The sequence below is a fragment of the Heterodontus francisci genome, chromosome 3 (assembly GCF_036365525.1).
Source record: "Heterodontus francisci isolate sHetFra1 chromosome 3, sHetFra1.hap1, whole genome shotgun sequence".
In the NCBI taxonomy this organism is placed as follows: Eukaryota; Metazoa; Chordata; class Chondrichthyes; order Heterodontiformes; family Heterodontidae; genus Heterodontus; species Heterodontus francisci.
Genome location: NC_090373.1, coordinates 24,053,338 through 24,070,116, shown reverse-complemented (window position 1 = coordinate 24,070,116; position 16,779 = coordinate 24,053,338). Strand labels below are relative to the sequence as shown.

General features: G+C 40.1%; 1 protein-coding gene across 6 annotated transcripts in view; it reads right to left on the bottom strand.

Moving 5' to 3' along the window:
• Positions 1-553: 553 nt before the first annotated feature.
• The window catches only part of LOC137355017 (katanin p60 ATPase-containing subunit A1-like), a 42,658-nt gene continuing 26,432 nt past the window's right edge, over positions 554-16,779 (bottom strand). For all 6 annotated transcript variants that reach the window (XM_068020186.1, XM_068020185.1, XM_068020187.1 and 3 more), the window contains 5 exons: positions 15,255-15,413; positions 14,082-14,208; positions 3,347-3,481; positions 2,577-2,703; positions 554-793 (listed from right to left, as the gene is read on the bottom strand). In XM_068020186.1, the coding sequence (XP_067876287.1) occupies positions 595-793; positions 2,577-2,703; positions 3,347-3,481; positions 14,082-14,208; positions 15,255-15,413 (747 nt within the window). In that variant the 3' untranslated portion in view covers positions 554-594. The remainder of the gene's footprint in view (positions 794-2,576; positions 2,704-3,346; positions 3,482-14,081; positions 14,209-15,254; positions 15,414-16,779) is intronic.

Here is a 16,779-nt window from a genome sequence, read left to right as displayed (position 1 = left end):
TAAGAGGGAAGCTCACTATCAAAATCCAATTAAAATATTAATTCAAAGAATTCTGATTAATGCTCACATGCTTTCTTTTAGTTCTGTTCAGAAGTGAACACAGTTGACAATTTAGCTCCCTGACACTAATGGATATACTTGATGTTGAAGCACCCCTAACGGTTATATTGATTCAGTTTTTAAGAGATAGTTATAACTTATGCTTGCTTCAGCATCAACTATAAATATTAACTCATATTGGCAGACTCAAAATCTTTCAAGAAGATATTAAGAAAAATACAAAAAATAGACTAACATGGATAAAGAACAAAACAATGTTAGAATTAAACAGAATTCTTTGCACTGGTTTGATTTTTAAAAACAGATCCCAATGGTGAGATTCTCCCAAATCTTTTACTTTGGTTTCTCAATATCCCATTTAAATAAAAATTCTAGAAACTAAAAAAGTAAAAGATAGAAGTAAGAATTTTACATAGGGCTTTTAAATAGGGCACTGAAGGCAAACATTTTTGGCCTGTCATTTAAGAAGTCTATCTTACCTGAGTGAACCCAATAATATTTAGCTGGTACTAACTGGAATACATTTTATATTGATTAATAGGAGCCAAACTCGGCAATCCATTTCTCATACTTCTCAAGGTCTGCAGCAGAAACAGATTTAGAAACTTTTTTTAAGGCCATTCCAAAGTCTTCCATGGTTGTCGGCATCTGCAACTCATCCCTGGAGATATTTCTTATTTCCTCAGGAGTTAGTCCTTGGATGCGACGTCGCATGGCCATCATGGAGGCATCCCTGCAGAAAATTAAAAATGAAATCCAATTATATAGGGCAAGAGTAGGGTATGAATACAGGAGTGGGAAATGACAGTATGAATGGAGTACCGATAAAAGAATGGTATCAAAATCATTTCACCTTTCCACTCCACCCTCATAACTAACATCAAGCGCAAAGATCCCTTGGATTTCTTTATAAGATTGAAGCCATCCACACAACTGCGTCTGACGCTTTCCCTCCCTCTTCTCCCCAACTGCTCCTAAACGCTCCCAAATCCCCCACTTATTCTAGCCCTGATCCCCACACCCTCCAATCTTTAGTTTCTCCCCTCCTCCCACTTTGTGAGTTTTCCTCTCTCCTTTTCTCCCTCATGAGACCCAGCACCTGTTCCTTGACCTCTTCCCAATCAGCATCTCTGCCTGGTCTCCATCAACCTGACATTACCTCAGGTACCTGAGGTATATCTGTCCTTTCTAAAACCACTGGCATCCTCAAAGTAATCACCCGTAACCCATCTATCTTCCCTAACTACCACCTATTTCAACCGACCTTTTATTTCTCTTAAGGTTCTCAAATACATTGTTGTCCACCCCCCGCCCCATTTCATTTATCTCAAAATTCCTATTGGCAAAATCTAGTCTCCGCCTTGCTCACCAAGATGGCCCTGACCAAAGTCATAAAAGCCTCCATCTGCGACTGTGAGCATGTTACATTATCCTACCTTGTCCTCCTCAAGGTCATTTAATATTTATTATTGTATACCATGCCTTCCTCCTCCATTCTACAGCTCCTTGTATAGTTCCACTATCTGTTCAAAAAAGAGTCAATACATCTCCAGTGTCACCTCCAGCAGCCCTTCACAAGATTCTATCCTGGTTCACTCATCTTCATCCTGCCCCTCAATGACATCATCCACAGGCCCAGGGTCAGCTTCCTATGAATGGTGATGATAACCAGCCATAACTTTCCACTACCTATGTATAACATATATTCAACAGGAAGATGTCAGGGAAACTATAGTGATGAGAACAGATTTGTGACCTTGAGGCAATCTTCTCAGATCCATGGAAATAAAGAGATTTGATAGAGATTTTTAATATATAATATTTTGATAGGGGGACGGAGAAAGATTATTTCCATTAGTTGGAAAGTCAAAGAGGGTCATCAATTTAAAATTATCACTGAAAGCAGGCAGAGGGGTTTGGTGTCAATTTCCAGTTCTGAAATGCTTCAAGATTTTAAGGTTCTAGATAAATACAAGATCTTGCTGCATCAGTATAGGAATAGGATCTAAATAAACAAATCATATTTAAGTATGAATAAGGTACGAGAGGAATATAAGAAAATGACCAAGAGTATTCATGAATTCATGCTGGGGTGTGGGGTGGGTGCATGAGCATCAGCGCAGAATGAGTAGTGAGGGCGGTACAAGTAGAAGAGAAAAACTTGCATTTCACATCTTCAAAACTATCCCAAAGCTGTTTAAAACTGCTCATTTTTTTGAAGTAGAGTTATTGTTGTTTTGTAGCAAATATGGATCCAATTTGCACAGCAAGATTCCACAAACAAATGAAATGTAACCAGTTAATCTGTTTTGCACATTCATTTTAGTGCTTATTGTTAAACAGAACTCCCCTTTAATCTTCTTCCAACACATATAAGTAAACATTTCGAGCAACACAGAGATACAACATGTATTGGTTCTAACGTAGCTTTTAGATTTCAATTTTTTTTGCTCTAGAACTGAAGTTTATGAAGCATCAACAAATAAGGACTCAATATTTTGAGTGTTGAAACAAACCTGCAAACATTGGTAATGTCTGCTCCAGAATACCCTTCCATTTGTTCAGCTATTCTTTTGACATCCACATCATCTGCCACCTCCAGTTCTCGGAGGTTTATTCGCAGCAGCTCTTCTCTGCCTGTTGCTGAAATAAAAATTGAATAGGGTAAATTTACTTGCCGTATTAAATATATTTTGATATATATATCCAGATTAGCTCTATTTCATACAAATTCTGACACCTAATGGGGTCTTTATTCAATTCTAGAGCTGAGATTGTCAAAATTCTGAATCTACACCATATAAATGTGATAAAGATTTTCCTGCAGCTCCTTTTCACATTTGCTATGCTAAACATCGTCTTCAATTACAAATAATGCAAACAACATAACTCAGGACCCTGTAGTATTAAAAAATGGGAGCAAAATTAAGGTTATAGTATTCAAGTAGTGAGATACATTTGGCTGTTAAACACCATTTTAACAAGGAATCTGTAACTTATTAGAATTGAAAATAGTTGGTGTTAAATTATGATTCTTTTTCCATACAGACTTTGAATGCAATATGAATAAAGATGAAAGATAATCTAGATGACAATTTCAGAAAAACACTAAAGGAGCAGAAATAACCAAAGTGGATAGCACATATTTAATAAAATATGGATATCCCACCTTCTTCTAACTAAAGATTGGAAAGACCAAGCTTTCATTGCATACACAGGTTTTAATCTTTATTTATCTCAAACTGGTCGTGCTAACACTTTGTTTTAACTAAACTGTCATCAGCACCTGAAGGCAAAGGAATGTAAATCCGCTTTTCTAGACGCCTTCTTAGAGCTTCATCAATATCCCATGGGAAATTAGTAGCTGCTAGAACCATAACCATCTTGGAAGGATCATCATTTTCTGATGCACCTCCAACACCTACAATAGAGAAATAAAGATAAATTATTTTATATACTTTCCACGTAATGCTTAGTTCAATTTGGTTTCTGCTGCAGAGAATTAATGAAAAAGGAGTGAAAAAGGGAAAGGGAAATGGAGAGAAAGAGAATGAAAATGAAAAAGAGGAAGAAAACAAGAGCGAAGGAAAGAAAAATAAAGAGATGGACAGCACAGTGGCGCAGTGGTTAGCCCCGCAGCCTCACAGCTCCAGCGACCCGGGTTCAATTCTGGGTATTGCCTGTGTGGAGTTTGCAAGTTCTCCCTGTGACCGCGTGGGTTTTCGCCGGGTGCTCCGGTTTCCTCCCACCGCCAAAGACTTGCAGGTGATAGGTAAATTGGCCATTGCAAATTGCCCCTAGTGTAGGTAGGTGGTAGGGAATATGGGATTACTGTAGGGTTAGTATAAATGGGTGGTTCTTGGTCGGCACAGACTTGGTGGGCCGAAGGGCCTGTTTCAGTGCTGTATCTCTAAATAAATTAAAAATAAAATAGATAAAGAGAAAGATAAAGGAGTGAGAAAGTTGAGAAAGAAAGATAAAGAAAAAAAAAAGGGAAAGAAAAAGAAAGCTTTGCCCTTTGATAGCACCTTTCATGATCTCAGGATATCCCAGAGCACTTTTCAGTCAATGAAGCACTTTTTGAAGTGTGACCACTGTTAGAATGTAGGAAACTCCCCATTTATTTAGGCCACAATGCTTGCCTCAGATATGGTCTTTCTTATTGCCTAAATAAAGTTCAATTTCCACATAAAAAGTGATCTAACATCCCACGTGAGGGGTAAAGGGAAATTAGGGCAGTCAAGTTAAGAACTTTGCGCCTCATGTGGATGAGGCAGCTTTCATTTTCTCTGCTTTACATTAGGGTTTGCATTGTAATGTGAATGTAACTGAAGTTAATAGCAATAGCACTGAAATATACACAGTGAACAATAATCATTTCAAAATCACAACAGATCAGAAAAAAGGATTTAGGCCATGAGCATACTCTGCGTGTAATGGTTGAATTTCATCCAAAAGGAGGAAGGTACGTAGTCTGACATCTTTCTTCCATTTGATTTCCAAAGCAAATATGAAAATATCAAAGTCGCACAGAACCTAGCTGTGGAACTCCGAGGAACTACATCTTAATGCCATTTGTGAGCACAATGGTGCAGAAGTGTTAACCATCCTTAGTTGTGTCAAAATAATACTTCATAAAAGCAGTTAATTTACTTCAGGAATTTGCTTTGGGAGGCATCTTTTGCATGTTGGCTTAAGAGATGCCCACTACATAGGCAGAATGAGGGCAGGCTTCCCCTGGTGGAATACCGATATATATTTAACCAGCTGTTCTGGTTATATGAAGATAGGAAGAGGAGTAGTCCATTTACCACCCCACCCACCCCCCAAATCCCACCACGAGCCTATTCTGCCATTCAATGAGTACATGGCTAATCTGTGACCTACCTCCATGTACCCACCCACCTTTGTCCCACATCCCTCAATACTTTTGGGTAACAAAAATCTATCAATCTCAGATTTAAAATTTAGTTATCTAGCATCAGCTGCTGTTTGCAGACTAGAGTCCCAAATTCAACCAACCTGTCTGTAGAAATGTCTGGTTTTAGATTATGCCCCATTGTCCTACACTACCCAACCAGCAGAAAGTTTCTCCCTATCTATCTTTTCAGTTCCCCATAATATCTTGAAAACTTCAATCAAAACATCCCTTAACCGCTTAATTCCAGGGAATACAACCCCAGTTTGTGTAATTTCACTTGGACTCCAAGGTTTAAATTACAAGGAATTATTCTGGTAAATCTACACTGCACTCCCGGAACTGCTCACAGTACTCCAGGTGTGGTCTAACCAGGGCATCTAAGTCATTAATAATAATGGTCAACATAAAGGGTGTGAAATCCCTCCTATGCATATGCTTACTGAAATTAAGTTTGTAGTCGCACAGACTATTTCACTGAAATTAACGGAAAATTGATCTCAAACCCCTACCAAATGAAATAATTACATGGAATGAAACATATTCACCAATCTCCACAAAACCACATTCATATCCAATAACTGATTATTTAAATTTAGAAACAGGAGGTATCGCGATTTCTTAAACCAAGCGAGACCTGGGTACAATTTTTGACAAGACAGATGTGCTAGAACTGCACTAGCCACATGCCAAAGCAAGCTGAGATGAGGGTCAGTCAAGTCAATAGTCAGGGCTTTCTGCTTCTGCTTTTCAGCCTGCAATTTCCCTCCCATTCATTTTAATAGATTGGCTAACGAGTTCAGAAGCAGAAAGCCCAGGCCTCTGTTTTGAATAAAAGAAACAATACTTACAACAATCTGTAGGTTCACCAATAGCTTGCAATTATATAGCACCTTTAAGATAATTTTAAAAAGTCCCAAACACATCTGAACTACCTGGATTGCAGCAGATTAAAAAATTCAAATTGCATGTGGGAGCCCTTCAAAAATGCAGTTGTATGGAAGATAACATCAAATGCAGAGATCAGGCTCACAGATACTGTCTCATGTCCAGCACAAAAAATCACTCTTGTAAGCAAGCCTGCACTTCCTATGAACCCTTCAACACTTTTGAGTACATTCATGTTATACTGTAGTGACCTTAGGTAGATAAAACTTTTATACTCCTGATAATCATAGAATCCTTCAGCATAGGAGGCCATGTAGCCCATTGTACTTGTGCCCACTCTTTGAAACAGCTATCCAATTAGTCCCACTCCCTTGCTTTCTCCAAAAGCTCTCACTTTTGTATTACACAGATGATGATTTGTTCTTTCCAGATCTCTTCAATATATGGGCAAACAGCACAGTCACAGGTTGCATCACTCAGGCTGCACACAATAAATCAGCAGTTTTCACTAAACTACAAAACTTAACTCACAGAAGCTCTTACAAACCAATAAAAACCTTTCTTCCATTTAAAGTAGTTCCAAGTTCAAGAACCAAATTCTTGAAGTTCTCCAAAATAACACATCCCTTGGAATGCGCAGAAAACAAAGTATGTGCGGAAATCAAGGAATATTGCTTGAATGAATGACCATAGTATATGCCACATAACCTGTTCTAAGACAGAGGGGTCACCTAAGTATAGCTGATGATTTACTGATCTATGACGAGAGAGCAGTTATCCCTAGAGACTCGAGATTAGACATCATGGAGAGATTGTACCCAGGTCATCTGAGTATTATGAAATGTCGAGCCAGAGCAAGACATTCAGTATGGTGGCCAGGTATATTGAAAGAAATTGAAGAGATGATAGCGATGTGCTATCAATTGTCAGAAGACAAAAGAACCACTCACGTCATCATCTTTTCATTCTAAACCATGGGGACGTCTAGGTATGGATCTTTTTGAACATAGAAGTAAAATGTTCCTAATAGTAGTTGATTATTCTTAAAGGTGGATTGAAGTTGAACAACTCCAAGGTCAAAGTTCAGAAGCTGCAATCACATCCTTGAGAGAAATTTTTGCAACGCATGGAATTCCAAATATTGTAATATCTGATAATGGGCCACAATTTGCGAATGAATTCTTCAGAGAGTTTACAGAAGTATACGGCTTTATCCATATCACTAATTTGCCTAGGTTCCCTCAGGCTAATGGTGAAGCAGAGAGAGGTGTAAGGACTGTGAAGGCATTGTTAAAAAAATGAATGAGGATCCTCAACTAGCACTTCAGAATGGTTTGGCCCCATGAGAATTGTTAATGGGAAGAAGGTTGAAGACTCAACTTTCTACACTCACAAGTACACTAAAGCCACAAGTACGAGAAGACTTGGGAGATCAGTCCAATCAATCAGAAAATTATGACAGACATCACAGAACAAGAAACTTATCAGAAATCCAACCGGGCAATCAGTATGGGTTCAAGACCAAAACTGGTATGGAGAAGTGGTCGAGCAATCACTACATCCACAATTATACATTGTCCAAACTGACCAAGGGATGATAAGAAACAGAAGGTCATTGGTGGCAACACCAAAGAAGCAGCAAATACAGGAGAACTAATCATCTCAACGGTTTGATGAACCAGTGATCACCATCAACCCAGAGGACAACCCCAACGAAGAAACATCCAATCGTTCCACTCAAGCACTGCAGAGTCAGAAGGAGGAACTAGAAGACTCAAAACCTCAAATCCTTTCGAAAGAAAAAAGGACTCGCCATGGCACGATTGTGAAAATGCCACAGCAATCAATCTGACAAGAAAAGGCAGAGATTTGGGGGGAGATGTAGTATAATGTACTACAGCGGTCAGTGGGTTGTTACTGTGCAGATTATGTAAATAGACTGTGTGCATCATCACATGAAGTAATGTAATCTGTACAGAACCTTGTGGAAAGTTGAGATGAAACCTTACATTAGAACGTAGAATAAACTCCTGTTATTTTAACGGTCAACTCATACATTCTGTACAACGCCTTGATAGTTGTCAGAATATTAGTTTTGAGAGTCGAAGCTTGCAGAAGAGTAAAGGGCCCACAGGATCACTGGAAATTATATTATCCACAGATGTCTAGGTTGGAAGTGCTCGGAGAAGCGAGCAAAGGGAATATTGATTTTTGAAAAGTCTTGGAGATCCAACCCATTGCAACTGAGAAGAGTATGGAACTTTTAACCGCAGAGGATTTCATCATCAAAAAGGTATGTGTAAGTGTGGCGCTAGGTTTTCAAGTGTATGAATAAGAAAATACCTTTATTTGTAATTTGAGGTATCAGCTACTTACAAAGTAGGATTTAGTAATTGTGGATTTCTTTTAGTTATAAAAGTCTTAAAACGTGCCATCCTGTCATGCAATTCGTGCAAATTGGCAGAAGGCAAACAAGATTAGAGAAATTAATGCGTGGCTCAAAGACTGGTATGGTAGAAGTGGGTTCTGGTTAGTGGGGCACTGGCACTAGTACTGGGGAAAGTGATGGCTGTACTGTTGGGACGGTCTACACCTGAAACCTGCTGGGGCCGATGTTCTAGCGAGCCGCATAATTAGGGAAGTAGAGAAGGTTTTAAACTGAATAGTGGGGCAAGGGATCAAATTTGGGAAGATATGTTAAATCAAGGAGTAGAGACAAGGCAAGAGAGAAAGGTATTAATATGGGAAATGATAGACTGTGACAGGAAGGGACAGAGTGTAGAAACGTAAGAGTAAATCAATAGATAAGGGTAGAGGTTACAAAAATAATAAAAGGACAAAACTAAAGGCTCTGTATCTGAATGCACGTAGCATTCGAAACAAAACAGATAAACTGAGCGCAAATAGAAATAAATAAGTACGATCTGATTGCCATTACCAGAGACATGGCAGCAGGATGACATAGATTGGGACCTGAATATTGAAGGGTACATGGCATTTAGGAAGAACAGGAAGCTAGGATAAGGTGGAGGGGTAGCTCTGTTCATTAATGATAATAGCACAATAGAGAGGGATGACCCAAGTTCAGGAAACCAGGATGTAGAAGCAGTTTGGGTAGAGATGAGAAATCATAAAGGGAAGAGGTCACTTGTAGGAGTGGTGTACAGGCCACCTAACATTAACCACACTAACACGGGGTATAAAGGAAGAAATAATGGCAGCTTGTTAGAAAGGTACAGCGATAATAATGGGGGCTTTTAACCTACATATAGACTGGAAAAATCAGATGGGCAGAGGTAGCCTAGATGAAGAGTACATAGAATGTTTTCAGAATAATTTCTTGGAACAGTACGTTCTGGAACCAACCAGAGAGCAGGCTATACTAGACCTGATATTGTGCAACAAGATAGGATTAATGAATGACCTCATTGTTAAGGTGCCTCTAAGTAGCAGCTATCATAATGATTGAATTTTACAATCAGTTTGAAGGAGAGAAGAGTGGGTCCAAGATTAGTATTTTAAATAAGGGCAATTATGAGGGCATGACAGCAGAGCTAGCTAAAGTGAACTGGCAAATTAGGTTAAGGGATAGGTCAATAGAGATGCAGTGGCAGATATTTAAGGGGATATTTCAGAATACACAGAATAGATACATTTCAATGAGTAAGAAAAAAATTCCAAGGATGGAACCCACCATCTGTGGTTAACTAAAACAGCTAAATTTATCAAACTTAAAGAAAAAGCATATAGTTGCGCAAAGATGGGAGGCAGGTCACAAGATTGGACAGAATACAAAAAACAAAGAATGACTAAAAGATTGATAAGGAAGGTAAAATGAGAGTACGAAAGAAAGCTAGCTAGAAATATAAAGACAGATAGTAAGAGTTTCTATAGATATTTAAAAAAGAAAAGTTAAAGTGAGCATTGGTCATATAGAAAGTGAGTCTGGGTTATTAATTATGGATAAGGAGGAGATGGCAGATGAACTGAACAGGTACTTTGCATTGGTCTTCACTATTGAGGATACAACTAACATCCCAGAATTAGCTGCAAGTCAGGAAATGGAAGGGAGGGAGGAACTCAAGAAAATTAATCACCAGGGAAGTGGTACTGCACAAATTGTTGGAGCTGCAGGCTGACAAGTCCTTGGGTCCTGATGGACTTCATCCTAGGGTGTTAAAAGAAGTGGCTAGTAAGATAGTTTAGTTTAGAGATACAGCACTGAAACAGGCCCTTCGACCCACCTGTGCCCACCATCAACCACCCATTTACACTAATTCCATATTCCTACCACATCCCCACCTGTCCCTATATTTCCCTACCACCTACCTATACTAGGGGCAATTGCTAATGGCCAATTTATCTATCAACCTGCAAGTCTTTGGCATGTGGGAGGAAACCGGAGCACCCGGAGGAAACCCACGCAGACACAGGGAGAACTTGCAAACTCCACACAGGCAGTATCCAGAATCGAACCCAGGTTCCTGGAGCTGTGAGGCTGCAGTGCTAACCACTGCGCCGCCCTAACCACTGCGCCGCTGTGCCGCCCTAACCACTGCGCCGCCCTAACCACTGCGCCACTGTGCTGTGTTGAAGTGTTGGTTTTAATTTTCCAAAATTCCCTAGATTCAGGGAAAGTTCTGTTAGATTGGAAAATAGTGAATGTAACTCCTTTATACAAAAAGGGAGACAGAAAGCAGGAAACTACAGGCCAGTTAGCACAACATTTGTCTTAGGGAAAATGTTAGAAGCTATTAAAGATGCTACAGCATGGCACTAAGAAAAATTCAAGGTGATCTGGCAGAGTCAACATAGTTTTGTGAAAGGGAAATCATGTTTAACCAATTTATCAGAGTTCTTTGAGGAAGTTACATGTGCTGCAGATGAAGGGGAACTGGTGGATGTATTGTACTTAGATTTCCAGAAGGCATTTGCTAAGGTGCTATATCAAAGGTTACTGCAGAAAATAAAAGCTCATGGTGTAGGGGGTAACATAATGGCACGGATAGAAGATTGACTAGCTAACAGGAACCAGAGAGTAGGCATAAACGGATCATTTTCTGGTTGGCAAGATGTAATGAGTGGTGTGCCACAGGGATCTGTGCCGGGGCCTCAACTTTTTACAATTTATATAAATGACTTAGATGAAGGGACCGAAGGTATGGTTGCTAAATTTGCTGATGACACAAAGATAGGTAGTGAGTTGTGAAGAGGACGTATTGAGGCTACAAAGGGATATAGATAGGTTAAATGAGTGGGCAAAGACCTGGCATATGGAGTATAATGTGGGAAAATGTGAAGTTGTCCACTTTGGCAGGAAGAATAAAAAGAAGCATATTATCTACATGGTGAGAGATTGCAGAGCTGTGAGATGCAGAGGGATCTGGGTGTTCCCGTGCATGAATCGCAATAGGTTAATATGCAGGTACAGCAAGTAATTAGGAAAGCTAATGGAATGTTATCGTTTATCGCAAGGGGAATTGAATACAAAAGTAGGGAGGTTATGCTTCAGCTGTATAGGGCATTGGTGAGACCACATCTGGAGTACTATGTACAGTACTGGTCTCCTTATTTAAGGAAGGATGTAAATGCGTTGGAGGAAGCAGAGGAGGTCTACTAGACTAATACCTTGAATGGTTGGGCTGTCTTACGAGGAAATATTGGACAGGCTAGGCTTGTATCTGCTGGAGTTTAGAACAGTGAGAGGCGACTTGATTGAAACATATAAGATCCTGAGGGGTCTTGACAGGGTGGATGTGGAAAGGATGCTTCCCCTTGTGGGAGAATCTAGAACTATGGGTCACTGTTTAAAAATAAGGGGTCACCCATTTAAGACAGAGATGAGGAGAAATTTTTTCTCTCAGAGGGTCGTGAGTCTTTGGAACTCTCTTCCTCAAAAGGAGGAGGAAGCAGAGTCTTTGAATATTTTTAAGGCAGAGGTAGATAGATTCTTGATAAGCAAGGGGGTGAAAGGTTATTGGGGGGCAGGTGGAAATGTGGAGTATTCAGTTCAGTCATGAACTTACTGAATGGAAAAGCAGGCTCGAGGGGCCGAGTGGCCTACTCCTGCTCCTAGTTCATATGTTAAATTGGCCGGGAGTTCATATCTCGCATTGTTCATGTTAACAATCTCTGAGGTTGCAACAGGTTATATCATCCCATCAAACTCAAGTAGACAAAATAATACAAAGATCACGTCTAAAGAACTAAGCTAATTTTTAGTAAATAACTTTTTGTTTCAACCACTGCGCGTGCCTTATTAATCTACACATATTCTTGGAAATTCAAGTCATTTTCTTTTTAGTATTTTCAAACTGATCAGTTCTTTCCTAACTGACTCTTTGAACAGATCACAGATCTGACCAAAACAGCTCCCTTTCAGATCCTGAAAAAGTGTTACCAGAATTTCCTGCATATCACACCACTCAGATTTAAATAAGAATGTACAAACTGAACCAATCATGAAATATTGTTCTGTTTGAAGTATTTCTCCAGCCTATAATCAATGTATCTTGCAATGCTAAGTCAAAACAAGCTTGCGTCAGGATTCTGAACTGTAAGTTTTTTTTAAAACTTGCAATGACTTAATTTTAAAAGAGCAGCCACCATCTAAAATACCCCACTTTTCTTACGCAGGTAAATTATATTAAGCATTTCTGTCACAGACGGAGAAATATTACAGCAACATTCCTCCAATAATATTTGCACATTATTTTAGTCTCGTAGTTCAAGGAGCATAGTTGCTTTCAGCCTTTCAACATGTGAAACAAAAGTCCTGGTTTATGTCTATCACTGCCATCATGCATCCACTACTAAACACACAAACATTAAAAACATCTTTTCTGAATATTAACCAATCACAAAGAATTGGAAAGAAATGTCATTGTTTTAGGTGTAGCCAGAAGTGTATTTCATTCAGACATGCATCAAGGGTTCCTCTGATTGCATTGGTGCACTACTGAACCATATGGACCAGGAAGGTTAAGGTTCTATTTCTCACTTCTGCTCTCATGCCTTCCCCTCCTTGCCAGAATCACGATACGGTTCTCCTTGTCCTCACCTTCTACCCCCACGAGATCCACATTGAACGGATCATCCTCCAAAATTTCCGCCATGATGCCACCACCAAACACATCTTCGCCTCCCCTTTCAACAATCTGCAGAGACTGTTCCCTCTGCAACTCTCTGATCCACTCCTCGATCACCCCCTCTCCTTCCCATGCAAGCGCAAGAAATACAAAACCTGCCTTTTTACCTTCTCACCGTTCAGGGCCCCAAACACTCCTTTTATGGAAAGGATGATTTACTTGTACTTTCAATTGAGTATACAGCATTCGCTGCTCATGATGCGGCCTCCTCCACAGTGGGGAGACCAAATGTAGACCAGGTTACTGCTTTGTAGAAGACTCAGTCTACAAGCGTGACCCTTGAGCTTCCGGTCGCCTGTCCTTTTAATTCTCCGCCCCACGTCCAATGTGACATCTTTGTTCTTGGCATCTTAAGCTGTTTCAAGAAGCTTAACATAAGCAAGGGACAGCACCTCATCTTCTGATTAGGCAATTTACAGCCTTCTGGAGTCAGAGTTCAACAATTTCAGATCATAATCTCTGACCCCATCTTTTCAGATGACAGCTGTTGATTTTCTATTCCCATTTATACCTCCCCTAGATCCATTTTTGTTTCTTTACTTGTCTCATTACCATCTGTTTTTGCCTTGCACTCTCATCCCTTTTGTCATTTAATCTTTCCTGCCTTCCACCCTATCATTTTGTTCTTCCCTCTTCTACCCTCATTTCCTGCTTATGTACTTGCTTAAAACGGGTTACATCTCTAAATTTTGCCATTATGACAAAGGGTCATTGACCTGAAACATTAACTGTTTCTCCCTCCACAGGTGTTGCCTGACTTGCTAGGTATTTCCAGCATTTTCTGTTTTACCAGCAATTCCTTAGTTAGGGGAGCAGTTAGTGTGTTACAAGTGGTTTCAGCGCACCTCGACTGGGGCAACAAACAAAAAAGTCACTAAACTAAGATTTCTGCTCCTGATTGCTAATCAGTAGCCTCTGTTGTAAAGTGGATGTTGAATAAGCACAAAGTTTGGCTATGATGTTCTCCAGGGTTAAATAGCCAGCCAACGCTAGTCGTCTAGGCTCACATGAAGAATGAACACTTGGGCAAGGTCCCATCACCCAAGAAGGAAAGAAAGGGTACTTACCATCCATCTGAACAAGTAGTTCTGCCTTCACTCGTCTGCTAGCCTCATGCTCCTCAGCAGTTCCTCTACGACTGCAAATGGAGTCAATTTCATCCATGAAAATGGTTGTTGGGGCATAAAATCTGGCCTCAAAAACAAGAAACAGGAATGCATTATCAGGTAAAACCTCAGCATCATTTTCAGTAATTTCACTTGATACCTTTCCTGATGACTCCATTCAGCAATGGAAAACCTTCATGGTCATTTTAAAAGAGAAAAGAACAATGCTTAAGGAGTAGGTAAAGGCCAGTAACATAATTTGTCAAAGATCAAACCCATCCACATTCTCACCATAACCCTGAATACAACATCTTTCCCGAAACATCCAAATATCTCGCAACCACTGCAACAGCAGCATTTTTGCATTTGGGGGTAGCACATCCTGCTATTTTTTGGGTTTGTTGTATTGTGAGGCTCTGGCTGATGCATCTGCAGCTTGTATGCCCTAGATGCTGATGAAGCTGCTGTGTGGCTGAAGGGAGGTCACAGCATGTCTCAGCTCATCTTCTGAAAGGGGAGATGGTTTAGTTATTGAAGTGCTGCCAGGTTCTTCTTCAACAGCCACTGCGCATCTTGAGGGTGAGTCAGTCTCTGCTGAGACTCAAGTTAATTAGTATCCCACACAAATCCTGGTTCAAGAATAGGCTGCAAGAGCCAGGAGTTATGGTTTGCCATGTATTTCGCATTTCACTGGACTTCTACTTTGGGAGCAAGGAGGTTTTTGTTGGATGTTGGAGAAACATGTTCTGCCACTCCACTGATTATGAGGTCAGCTGAATGCAGAAACTGTACTTGTCAGTGGGACAGAGGGACAAATATTTACTCTTGCTTATGGGATTTCATCAACAGTTCCATTCTTTCTGTGAGGGTGTCAGGTTTCTGTGACAGGAACCTGCTCCACTTCTGGAGAGTGATGGAGGAAGGAGTAATATGCTTTTGGGTCCTTTGGATGACGCAGCAGTTTTTTTTGCTGTCCTTGCCTGTTGAGTTAAGACTGTGTTTTATTTCACCAGCTGCTCTCAAGTTTCGTGCAGTGGTTGAGGACCAGGAGAGATTTTGAGATTTGTGCTCTGATTCTTGAGCTACTTTTTCCAAGTTGCTAGTTAATCATGTATTACCTGTACAAATACCTACCATTTCAAACAGAAGGCGGACAAGTTTCTCAGACTCTCCTCTATACTTGGAAGTCAGTGTTGAAGAAGAAATATTGAAAAATGTTGTTCCACACTCAGTAGCTACAGCTTTAGCTAGCATTGTCTTTCCAGTTCCTGGAGGGCCAACCATCAGCACTCCCTGTGAATTATAAACAAGCGTGCATATTCGCAAACTCCAAACGATTGTAGTGCCTAATTACTTAGAACATTAGTTTATGGTGCCTCCCCTTCTCCTCTAACTGTGGTGCAACAGGAACAGAAAATGCTTGCTGAAAGTCAACTTTATTTTTGTTACATGATGCAAAGTTAAATGGCACAAACCAGGGGCCATGGTGACAACTCTTGCAAAAAAGACTAGTTTCATCAATGGAAATTACAAATTCAAGTCACATGGCATGGTCGAACGAAGTCATACATGGAGCTGATATAACCTGGAACAGACAGAAGTGGCCAGGTCTCTGTATTTTGGCCTGAAAACATTTACAACTCCTATCTGGATCCAAGCAACAAAACTCGTTAAATGTTCTCATCATAAAGATGCTACAGCCACCTGCTCAACTTCCCAACCGCAGCCACAAAATAGACCAGCCATCACTGGCAGACAAGAATTCTGAAACAGGGAAGAGATCATTTCCAAAACTTGAATACTGCTCCAATATATGGGGAGGTTGTTCTCTCATGTTTGGACAAGGTATAGGAAGAAGCTGGTTATCTGATGAGCAAGCTATTTGAATATCTCCAGCCTTCAATTGTGCTCCTTCCTCTTCATTACAATTTTTTTTTTAAACAATACAATTTTCTCATTGACCCTCTGAATCTTTCTAGTCTTTTTTTCTTACTAAGCTCCAAGCACACTGTCCTACACACTCTTCCTCCTCCTTTCAGTAACTAGGTTTAAATCAAGATTTATGGCACCATGTGGTCAATATTGTGCTTAAAGATCAAACTGTGAATGCATATTGCCAAAAGTGACCTACATCCTAGGGTTCGAAAAGAGATACTCCCTTCCTAATAGCACTGTGGGTGTACCTACAGCACATGGACTGCAGCGGTTCAAGAAGGACACCTTCTCAAGAACAATTAGAGAAGGGCAATAATTGTTGGCCTTGTCAGCAGCGCTCACATCCCATGAAAGAATAAAAAAAACAGCTGCAGAGATGGTGGATGCACTGGCTATGATTTTTCAAAATTCCCTGGATTCTGGAACAGTCCCAGCAGATTGGAAGTTAGTAAATGTAACACTGCTATGCAAGAAAGGATGGAGAGAGAAAACAGGGAACTACAGGCCAGTTAGCCTGACATCAGTTGTCGGGAAAGTGTTGGAATCTATTACTAAGGAAGCCTTAATGCACTTAGAAAATCATAGTATGATCAGCTATAGTCAACATGGTTTTACGAAAGAAAAATTGCGTTTGACAAATTTATTAGTTTTTTGAAGATGTAAATAGTAGGGTATATAAAGGGGAACCAGTAGATGGAGTATACCTGATTTCCAAAAGGCATTT